This window comes from Callionymus lyra, chromosome 15 (assembly GCF_982586985.1).
Source record: "Callionymus lyra chromosome 15, fCalLyr1.hap1.1, whole genome shotgun sequence".
NCBI lineage: Eukaryota > Metazoa > Chordata > Actinopteri > Syngnathiformes > Callionymidae > Callionymus > Callionymus lyra.
The window spans coordinates 23,268,134-23,280,557 of NC_141832.1; the positions used below are offsets into that span (position 1 = coordinate 23,268,134).

The window sequence follows — 12,424 nt, forward strand, 5'->3', positions numbered from 1 at the left end:
GCCAAAAACAGAAGGAGAATGAATAATAAGAGGCCCGGGGGATTAACAATATTTGTATAAAAGTCATCAGACAATACTATACAAGTAAAAGTTACTTGATCGTACATTTTCGCCCACAATCACGTGACAGAGTCCTCCATGATAAATTGATGTGCTAGTGCCAAAGCTACAATATTGTCTGGTGGATATACAGTATTACACCTAGATTTTAACATTATATTTAAAAGACAACAAAAATTAAATGATACTGAATTTTAAAAAAATTAAATATTGAACTACTAATAAAACTGTAAAATATTCAATTTTAATTAGATCATTTAAAAACCAAAACAAATTCAAACTATCAATCTAATTATTGAAGGCCATTTTAAATATTTGATACTTAAAAAAATACAATCTTTCAAAAATAAAAAATAATAACTGACGTTTTAAGCCATTTGAAGATAATGCATTATGTCCCAAATCACGCACTTACAGTCAATATTTTGAGTCCACATTGAGCAGTGTGCCAAAATGAAGCGCGCACTCAAAACAGCCAGAAAATTGTTAATAAATTATCTTAGTGACGTGGATGACGATAAATGGAAGATACGTCATTGACAAAGTAAATGTCTTGAGAAAAAACAAATTTTAAAACACAACAACAACAACAATAACACAACTTTATAACTTGTTTCGATTGGCAAAAGGTGCTGATAGGGAAAGTGTCGATGCTAGGGTTCCAATGGCTGCAATCAGCGTTTAAAAGGAGAAGAAAAGAAGTTGAGTCGTAAGTGCACTGTCTTACAGTGTACTGTAAAGCAGTGCACGTAGAGAAGTGCATGATTTGAGAGACAGCCACGGACTTGAGTTAGCATGTTAGCATCATACTACAAATTTGGTAAACTTCTTCCCTTTTAACAAGCAAGATAAAAATTGAAGTTCAACTTGTTACAACCGAGCTGCGTATTTATGGTTAAAATCTAGGGAAAAAAACATCCCGTCGTCTCCAGCTTCTGGCCAGACTGCATTTGTATCTTCTCTCATCATCTTAGCGGACAGGAAGTGATTTGAGGAACGTCAGCGAGCGCGAGATGAGGGTGATAAAAGTCAGGAGAAGCGGTACATGCGATTCATGTGTGTAAGAGATTATATAAGGGAGCACTGCAGCCTACGCCGATGTATAAATACCCACAATGCTGCTTGTGAATCAGGGAGAGGGTCAGAGTGAGTCAGCACACCCATACCACTCCTCTGACTTTTTCCTCCTTTTCATCTGTTCTCTGTCTTTTATTTGTCATGTTTCAAGAGGAAGTTTTCACTGAGGATTTGTCTTGGCAGGCGAGCGCTGACCTGAGCTCAGTGATGATGACAAGAGTCAATGACTGTAGATCAAACGCTTTCATACGAGACGTTTGATATGAAGCCTCAAAATCCTGTGTCCAGATGGATTATCAAGAAAAAGAAGTGGAAGTGGAAATGTTGAGAGCCTTCTATGTGGAGTTGACGCCTCCTGACACTCCGATTCCCTCCCAAAGCCCCCCAAAAACTCCTAAACAGAGTTCAAATGTAGCATCCCTGACACACTTGTTGGGATTCACCATATTAACATGACCCCGTGTGTCACTTTAAACAATACAACGACTCCAGGAACATCCCCCGCCGTGTTTATTTTAGTTTGGGGAGACACAAGAAAGTGTATGTCTGACTTCACAAAACTCCGCTCGCCTGCCAGCTCCGTGGAGGATGTCTGGCACGAGATAGATCTATGTGGTCCAGCTCACACCTCCGACAGTAAACTTCTCATTCACTCCACACTTCTTCAACTCATTCAACTGCATCCGACAGTCATTCACCTGTTAAGAACCAGAAATATGTTTTTAGTTTCATCCACATCTTTATACTTCTGTAGTTTAAATGAATTAATTAAATGAAGTACACTGGAAAAAGGCAGTTCTGAAAATAAGTAAAATAAGTTTGACTAGAAAATATTAAATACACTTGGTATGAGGTTGACTTTATGGTTATAAAACTGTTATTTTTGTTATCATGGCAACAAATATTGATCGTTTTCTGGGGTTAACATTTGTGGATTGTTGCTGTTGTGCTGCAAACTTCCACCTCCTGAAGGCTTCTCTGACCTCTACTCTTAGCTTCACTCCCCCACAACCACCACCTGCTGCTTTAAATGTACGTATGTTCATGCAACACTGGCCTGCATCTGCTGTAGAGATGTGTTGGATGCGATTAAAGTGATGAGAAAAAGACAGAGAGAGAGAAAGAGAGGGCGGTCGATAATATTGTGAGAGATGATGAGGGACACACGATATTATTATTATCCAAATGTCACTTGTGAAGGTCTGAGCATCCATTTTACTATTAAATAAATGTCAATCGATATCCCTCAATATCTTCGATTTCTGGGACCTTCACGGATGACATTCTTCAGCCAACGACCTTCTTGGCTACGTTGTTCTGACGGGTGCACTCGTGGAAAACACTCCTTGATAACGAAGCAGCAGGTCACGACTTGGTCAAGGACTGTTGTGTAGCCTCCTCAGATGGACTCATAATCCTGAAGGATTTTCTAATCTCCAGACAAAACAAGTGCAGCGGCTACATTTTCCCTTAGAGTTTCCAGCCAGAGGTGGAAAAATTGAATTTCCTCAGGGTCCTGTTTTGAAGGGCTAACAAGTCAACATAAAGGAGGAATGAAGACAAATTTTAATTGAGAAAAATAAAAATGTATGTATGTATCAATTATTATGATGCCATTTAATTGTATTATACATTGTTTTTCTTCTATATTATTAATTTTAAGAAAAAATGGAATACAAATGTAGAAAAAAAAGAATATAAATACATTTATCTACAATTAACAATTAAATTAAACAATAAAATTAAATTGTTACTCTCAGGGAATTATAAATACAGGACTAGGCACTACGGTTTCCTCTCAAAGTCCAAAACCATGAAATATATGAATATCTAGAAGCTTTAGTGTCATTATAAGGTAGAGATAAAGAAATCTCCATCTATTCTTCTGTCAGCAGAAGAGTGTGTGCTGAAGCTTTTATTTTCAGTCTGCAACAGCTTGCTTGATGCCTGGCAACAGATCAGACCAGCCGCAGTCGCCGTTGTTCTTTTAGCATCGAGAAGATTTTTTTCACACATTTAAATAAATGGTTCATGAGGATCTATTAACACCTTAAAAATAATTCAACGATATTTCTGACTGAGACTAAAAAAATAAAACATTTAACTAAACTTCAGGAGATCAGGAAGTCATGCTAACACAAACTAACATCAATAGATGAAAATAAAGAAAGTGAGGGAGAGAAAAAAAAAAAGGAGGTCCAGGATCAGTGCACCCCTGTCCCTGTTGCTAGGTTACCATCTGTAGCCGAGCCAGTTAAAGGATCTCAGGAGCAACAGTGACATAGTTAGCTCATGTGTAACACAGTGGCGTTCACACAAGTAGAGCAAACCCGATTTGTGTTTTCCATATTTAGAGTCACAGACTGACCTCTCGTCTGTTGGTGTGCAGTGTTGATTTAAACACACTAGTTATGTAAACAGATATAAACTGAAGGCTAATAAACATGCCAGAAACCGGATATTACCACAGCAGAGCAGTTTACTTCAAGAGAGGGATTTTGCATACAGTTACGAACAAATATGTAATTTATTAGTATAATTTATTTAGCATTTTAATGTGGTTCTGTAAATGTCGTAATGTTGCTGGATTATCTATAGCCAAGTATAAAGTGGCAGGGAGAAGGATCGACTCTTTCAAATCCATTTTTAAAATTCATAAATTCAGGGGCTGGGGGCCAGATTCAGCTCGCAAAAATATGATCTTTAAAAATAAATGTACATCAATGTTTTTGTGCTCTTTCAAACGCAGCGTTCTGGTCTGTGCTGCGTCAGTTTCATGGCAACTAAAGAGCTGAGCCAAAAGGCAAAGCTGTGGAGGTGAGCAACATTTACTCTGCCTCCCTGCAGTCACTGTTCAATAAGCACAAGTCTACAGCGGTAGAAAAGTATAGTGTTTAAACAAAGTGCAGAAGAGCGTTAAGCTCTTTGAGTGCTGGTAGCTCAGGTGAGCCATCCTGCCTACGCGCCATGATTCATAGTTCTGGACGACGAGCTTATCTTACTTGTATCACCGTTTCACCCTGGGGTTCAGACTGCAGTTCACCTGCACACAGCTGATGTAACAACGCGCTGAGAGTGTTCATGAAACATTGAGTGATCTGAAGTTGATTACGCTGACGCTTGATCTCGATGAAGTGCAGGGATGTGTCGGGGATTTTTACAGCCACCCCCTCTGTTCTGACAGAAGAATTGAAGTGGAGATGTGTGACGTCAACGGGGGGAGGTTCCGGCAGCATCTTATAGACTTAAATTGTAAAGATAAGTGAAAATACAGAGGAATAAAAATGTATTTTAGCAACTTTTATTACCTCAGTAGTAAAGGAAGATGAAACTAATTTATAATGATCGAAAACATTTACCTCCAAAATTGATGAGAATATCACGGATTCTGAAGCCGAATAAGTAATTTTTCAAAACTAGTTTTGTAATCGTCATAAATGATTGTTAAAGAATACATATACTCAGCAGGTGCCGACACATTTAGATATGTTTAATACAACACAGTGAAGTTTAATTATGTTTCAAGTGCAGCACGATATTTTAGTTTTCATACGCCATTGATATTGATTTACATGGTAATCATATCCATCTAGAGGACCTTTATTAAAATCCATGATTTCTACACTTCAATCAAATTCATTAGTGTTATTAAGCAAATAATACGTCAAAATAAAAATATTCTTTGCTAAAATAATGATCAAACACACCTAGATGTTTGGGATGTGGTGATACACTACAATTTTTTGAACGACTGTAGGGGAAAAATGTCAGCGACATCTTGTGATTGTTTCACTGTCATTTGGTTGAATTAATAAAGCACAACCATGTCCAAACACTAGCTTTAAAGGCAGCTATAAACCATCCTGCTGTAAACCATCCTCAGTCATTGCCCAGGATCTCGCAGCATTTTATTGTTCTTTTAGCCGTGGAGGAAGTAACCACTGCTGCCATTTAATTGTAAAACCAAAATGAAAAAAAACCTTTTAAATATTAGCATGTTTATTGTAAATAAGGATATCGTTTTTGTATAGTGGAAGTAAATGACTTCCATATCTTAAGCATCTTAATGACTTACATCTCACTCCATCAATCATCTGTGACTTTTATGTGATGTTAGCTACAATTAAATAAACATTGTGAACAAGTGTGAGCACCCCCTGAAGCAAGTGAGATCGACAAGTCTCGTCATGAAACCGCTCAGTCAGTTTCTGGTTGAAATGGAAGGAGCCCACGCTCTTCGCCAGGTTCCTGTACATTACATTTAGACGTCCTACTGCCATTTCCTCTTTTGAGTGTTTGAAGGATCATTATTCACAAATCACACATTCTTTCCACATCATTATTACCCGTCATTGTGTCATAATTATACTAAACAGATTTCAGAGCCAGCAGTGTGACTGAGAGTCTGCAGAACTCCTTGTACTCTTCATTTGAGGAACTCTGAACAGCGAGGTTTCGGTTCTCCAAAAAAGCTGTATTTACTACTTCAACCGCACTTAAAGTAGCTCTGTGATGCAGAATTCATCATTTATTTTAAATCTTCTTTTCTTGTAAAGAAAATGCAAGCCTTGTTGATCTGATCAGAGAGATACAGAATTTAGACTTCCATCTTCAAAACGTGACATCTTGTTCACACGTAGAGTTGAACCACTCACTGAGAATGTGGCTAAATTGGCCCGTTCACTACAAACAGTTCAAAGTCCATGTAAAACGCTTTTAATAATACGGAGGTGTCAAAAGAGAGAACTTTCTTGTCAGGGAGTTCAAAAATATTTGGCCTCTGGCTGTTAAATAGCTGAATATCAGATGCTACACATATTCACACCCTGACATGCATGAAGGCTTTTACACCCTCTACGCGACAGTGAGAAGAGGAAGAAGATTTGGAGGAAACACTGGGTGTTACCATCAACATGATCTGGTAGCGAGGGTTCTTTGACCGTTTATTAAAAGCAAGCAGCAACATGATCGGCTCTGGATGGCGACGTGTGAAACTATAATGACAACCAGCAGGTACTGAATTTCTGAAACCTCAGGGTTGACTGACTGCAGCTCAACCACAGGGTTTACGTGGGGCTTGTCTCAGAATCTGCTTGTGGTCGGCCAAAAATAGAAAGACTCTGCTCTTCCTTAGTAACAGAAACTACGAGTACTAAACATGCTTCTTAAAAAAAAAGAAAAAAAAAGAAATCAGACTTCGGCAATATTTATAGTCGATCAAACATTTCCACAATTATTTATGGACTACGAAATAAATTACATCCACATTTTCCATGCGTCTGAAGTATAACAAGAGAAAATATTTTACTCATATGTGTCATCTCATCTCTGCTACAGGGACCTTATTTATTTTAGAAAAAAAGTTAGAGACTCATTTCATTTGAATCATTCGATTGAACCAAAACTTGAAGTGAGAAAATAGATTTAAATAAAAACAAACACAGCAGCCATTAATTCGTCAATGATCAAAAAAGATATTAGGCAAGAGTTATTAGGAACATGGCGCTGAAGAGCATTGGTGGTGTTGTGTAAGACAGATAAAACAGAAAATGAAGTCCTTGAATGCAGTGCGGACAAAAACCAGGAGACTTAAATAACTCACCATGCATCAGCTGCTGGAGGGTTTTATCGCCAAAATATTCCCCTCAAGGTCGCTTGTCGACTTTCATTTATCGTAGGAGTTGCCTCCACCTTTCACATTTCCCTGATCGTGGATTTAAAAGTTGAATATGTTCTACATGTTTGACATTATATTTTTTAGGAGGATTAAACGCTGTATTACATCTCATCAAGAACAACCTCCCATTTTCCTCAATTCATTTTTTTTCATTATTTCAGAGCACTCACTTCCCACCTACACACTCACTTTTCACTTCCACCTCAGTCTACAATCCCAGTCCGTCCATCATCCATCCATCCATCGGTACCCTCTGTGGAACACTTAGGCTATTTATAAAAGCATCAAAGCCCACAGCTTCCAACACATCACCACAGAGACGAAGGGATAGACTGAGGAAGAGGTGTGTGAAGAAGAGGGTGAGGGAGGTCAGAGGAAGCAGAAAGACATTCTTGTGGAGACAATATTGAGAGGAACAGGTTATACTAACCATCAGGTAATTTGGGGTTCAAGTTTCATAAATATTTAAAAGGAGAAGTGACATGTTTCTTTGAGCGTCATGTCCTTCTGTCAAATATTTAAAACAAAGAATTGTACACACTCGTCAACGAATGCAACCAAAACGGTTTCAAAGGTAAAGTCAAACTCGTTTACAGTGGAAGACTGGTTCTTCTTAACCAGAAAACATTTCAAAATGGCTTCACAGCAACAACACAACATGAAATTCAAAGCAATGTCACAGATCGAGTGCTGAAACAAACGAGATATCGTCAATCCCTTATGAAATTAACGTGAACCTCCACGGTTATGCACCTCGATCAGAGCCGTAACGTTTATTTTATGAAGCCTTTATGGTTATGAAGTCACAGAATGTTCTCCAACTTTATTGTAATGAATGTAATTGAGCATTTAAACACTTTTTAAATTTGATTTTTAATTCACTCAGAAGCATTTCGGCTGCAACCATCACATAAAACTGGACAACATGATGGAGTCAAATTTGTTACTTCATAGTAGCCCTCGTTTGATCCCGAGTGAGCTAGATCTGTTTGGATGGAGATTATTGAGCTTTTTTTTTTTTTTTTTCACCTCATATGTTCTAATGCTGGATCACATCCATGATGTTGATAAATGGACACAAGGAAAACGTATTCATCCCATAAGATCTTGTTCAACGATCCGATTCTTACTTGTGTCCCTCATCTGGACTTTAAAACCACTACCACATCTAAACATGCATGACTACTCAGCATGTGGTTGTGCCGTGTGTGAGTGTGTGTGTGTGTGTTTCTGCAAGCGTGGGAGGCAGGAGTTGGATCTCGGGACCTCTCGCCCACACAGGTGAGGGTTACAGCAGCACCTGAGCAGCAACACTAACAGACAACCATGTTTGCAAATAATACAGACCCATTTGAACCCAGATGGAGCCATGAAAGAGGCTGAATATATTCTAACGAACAACAGGCAGCGTGCCCAGTGGCGGCTGGTGGACGCCAAAATAAACTGAAACTGGTGGCGGAAGAGAGAAACAGTGTTCTCTTCCTGGTGGGAATGTCTAATTGTAGCGTCGAGGCTTGTTTTAGCCCAAACTACACTCGAGCCCACAACACTTCATCCCTCTCATTTCCTCTCTACATCCCCTCTTTGCATCCATTATCTTCTTCGCTCAGTGGGAAAAACTCTCCAACATGTTCTCAGTGTTCAAGTGCTACACACCTTTCTCCCTCCACCATCCGACTCATTTCATTAGTTCAATGTTTGCAGCTGCATCGACGAGCCACTTCAGATCAAGCGTTAATGAGATTCATCTTCTGCTAAACAGCCCGTTTGCTCAAATCATCATCCTCCACTGAACAAAGTGACGTTCCTGCTCCCCCCTTTCATGCCACAGGAATAGCACATATTCCTCTTTTGTTGTTCCGCTTGCTTTGAGCAACTTTAAAGAAATCCTGTTTAATGCAATCCTTCCCACACACTTCCCACTCGAGCTCCCCCCCTTTGTTTCCAATATTTCCCACGCGGAATTCAGCCTCCTCTATTTTCCCTCATCAGCTCCGTTCCTCCTTCTTGTCCTGATTCATTCCTTCATCACGAGTAAATCAATCTTCTTATTTGTCCTGAGAGAACTATTCAAGAAGTGTAACGGCATAGGTTGTGTACAGGTCCAAACAACACATAAAAAAAAAAAATCACCAAAAACATCAGTTTCAGCACCGAAACAAACATGGGAGAGAGGAAATTTTTGGAATTAGCATGAACAATTGGAAGATTCAATTTTGACGTATCAGCTTATTTATACAATTTTAAAAAGGATGTGTATTTTTACACAACAATTTATAATGGACACCATGGGTTGTATGAAACATCTTTGGAAACATCTGTCTCAAATACTTTGAAATCATCAGTTTTTTTTGACAGATGCTCAAACGTCAAAAAGAAAGGGTAGCTTCCTTTTCCCTGAAGAGTTTCTCAAATTATTATTTCTTGATTTCATGATGGCAAGTAGGAGGAGCTACAGAGAGCTCTCTGAGGAACCAAAGAGTGCGGTCGTATAACTCTACTGTAGCTTCTCCAACTTCATTAGACGACAGATCTTTTTCTACAGTAGAAGAATTTCGTAGACGGTTTTGTTCCAATGACCTCACTCCAGCTTCTACATTTTCTGTTTACAACAACAACAGGGAGGCCGCCCACACAAAACACCAGTGCACAGAAACACAGACCCACGCACCCACAGCAAAAACACAACTTGACTTTTGTACTCTGAAGAATTTACAGCAGGTTTCATAAAAATAACTGATCCAAGAAGTTAATGCTTCATATTCATCAGCGCATAAAAATGAGTTCTTATTTCCTTCCCACCCGAGACCCCCGACTTAGTGTCCTATACGACTATATCGATCATTCACAGCGCCTCATTAGCAGCCGCCCCACTGCTACCTCAAACTGTTCCATGCAAAAGAGACATAGACAGTTGCATATCAATGTTCCACTGTTGCTAGGCGACAAGAGCAAACTGGATATGCTCAAGGATTTTTTTTCCTTAAGTGCGAAAAAACAGGCATAAAAGAAACCGATTGACACAAAAGCTCTGGATGATTGTCGGCGGTGTGAGTCTGCTGTTCATGCTAAAGTCATGGCGGGCCCGTGGTGAAGAACTAAAATGAAGGGGGGAAGTCAAGACAACATTTTGCACTGCATTTCTGTCTAAACAGAGGTCAAAGTTCACAGCAAGCAGAAGTTCCTGGTTATGATTGAGACGTAAACGAACCAGACAAACCATCATGACGACAGGCATAATGCAGCGTTCAAACCTCGTTTCCTTTAGCAGCTCCACACACGCAACCTCAAAGACCTTCTGACAACACGGAAAGGAGGGGTAGGTATAATGGCGCTTGTGTGTTTTATAAACTGCTGGGGATCATGGGAGCTTAAACTCTAAAATAAAAAGGAGAACAGATAGAGATGTGACCTCATGGCCTGCATGAAGAATGCCGCAGAGATGTACCTGCAGAGATGTACGATGTGTTTTAACTGCAAAACCATGTTTCTATTTAACATTTAACTTTCTCCCTCGCTATAGTATAGATACCACTTATGCTCACCGACCTCACTGTTCAAGTCTCCTTTCATCTTTCCCTCTTGGCTCTGCATGTTCCAACAAGTTTTCTAATTGAGCCCCTCAACGTTGACTTTTCTCAGACATGCTGAACATGAAACTCTAAAGTTAAGAACAGACGGTCAGATGCACTTCCTCAGGAACGATTTCATGTTCAGGACAGCGTGGTTTCATGGGAGGTGCGACGCCAAATGATGAGAGAGAACTTGGACAGTGTTTCGCTGTCAAGAGTCGACGTAAAAAGACTTCCTACCTTGACACTGGAATCCCTGCTTGCCGAAACCCCTGCAGAGAGAAGAAACACAAAAAACTAGTTTAGCATCTACACACTTACACGCTTGCAGAGATTCTACGCTCACCCTGTGGGTGAAACACCTACAGAGGAATCACTGGAGAGGTGTCGTTACATGACTGGAGCTATTTTTGAAAAACCGAGAAAAACCCAGACGAGTGACTGAACATTTTGTTCGGCTGAAACGTTACACAACATCCTGGCGTAACACACCTTGACAAGGCGCTGGGTTACACACGTCCAGCCAATCTGAATTACAATCAAAGGAACAATTCATCATGTCATAAATACACTTTCCATGTTTCCACCTATGATCCGATTTAAGTCCTCATTACGTTATCTTTCCCTCAATCATGGCAAGTCCATCCTCTAAGCCATGAAGGACCCTCACGACAACATCGCTCATCCACCCGCCAACAAGGTATCCATCCATCAGTCCTCCAGTGCAGAACAATCACCCTGGTTTTTATTTATATCTCAGCTGTTAATCCATTATCTCTGGAACCACTCAGGCCTGCTGGTCATTATGTTAATTGACCCGGACAGACGGACGGAAAAAACGAAGCGTGTTACCACAAGCGAGTCCCTGCAGTCTGAGGGGTGCAGAGTTCCTCTAGTGCCAGATATTTGCAACCTTCCTTTCACGCACACTTAGGTACTTCTAGGTCAGATCATTAAACCATTCACAAATTAAAATCTCAGCACAGGAGCGGATAATCACTGTGGGACCGCTGAGATAATAATAAAGGAGATAAATGAGGTCAAGCTGGAGCCTCACACTTGCAGTGCACTGGGCTGGAGCGCCGACAAGTTTCTACAAGTGATCACCAGGAGGTGTGCGAAGAATTTCTCCAATGTATGCAAGACAATTAAAAATGTCTCCCCCTTATATACTTTCTACAGTGACCCTTGTATCTTCTATACAAACTTGTATTTATTTATTTTTAATGAATGTGTAAAATACCAAATGTGTTATCGTTTATAAAGAATCATGAGCAAATCTATTTAGAAATAAGAAAATGTTGAATGCTGATGTTTTTAAAGGACTCAAAATGGAAAATGTTTATATTCAAATCGATGAATAAATAAATGTATATTTTTGAACTCATTATCACACTTAACTTTTAAATTCTGCCTTATTGTTCTTCACTGATGATTTTTTAACTGTCTGCACGATGTCCTTGAGTGCTGTTAAGGGTTATGCAACATAAAATGTATTATTGTTATCATTACTTTAGAATAAAATTTAAAATGACTTCCGATTTCCACAGGTTTGTCGTGGGGGCAGCAACTGGAGCAAAGAGATCCGGACATTACTGTCCAGAAACCTCTTTCAGATCATCTGGGAGAGGACTAAAGATGTTTCCAGGTAAAGCTGAGTAGGACACCCTGAAGCATCATGGGGATTTGCATATAGAGCCCTTTCTTTTTGGACTTGGAAGGAAGCTGGTGCAGCAGATTCCACAGTACTCAACCTCGGGCTGCTTTGACAGCTGACAGTGATGTATAGCACACGTCCAGACACGACTAGTCCACTCTACAAGAACAGCCTGGATACATCTCAACCGTCAATACAATCCTAACAGTTTCAACCGTGTCAAGGTCCATCATTGCAAGGAGTCAAAATGTCAACACGGTCCAAGTCGAGTCTAACAACACGCTTGACGATGCAATAACAGTAAACTATACAAAATGGAGGCTAACTTTAGCTATAGCATCTCTGTGTCCCATATATATCAATAATACTCCTTAATAATTT

The 12,424-nt window shown here is 39.6% G+C and overlaps 1 protein-coding gene across 2 annotated transcripts in view; it reads right to left on the minus strand.

Moving 5' to 3' along the window:
* LOC148065417 (protein kinase C beta type-like) overlaps nucleotides 1-12,424 on the minus strand; it is a 48,868-nt gene that overhangs the window by 35,822 nt on the left and 622 nt on the right. For both annotated transcript variants that reach the window (XM_087809121.1, XM_087809120.1), the window contains exon 2: nucleotides 10,627-10,658. In XM_087809121.1, coding sequence (XP_087665247.1) covers nucleotides 10,627-10,658 — 32 coding nt within the window. The remainder of the gene's footprint in view (nucleotides 1-10,626; nucleotides 10,659-12,424) is intronic.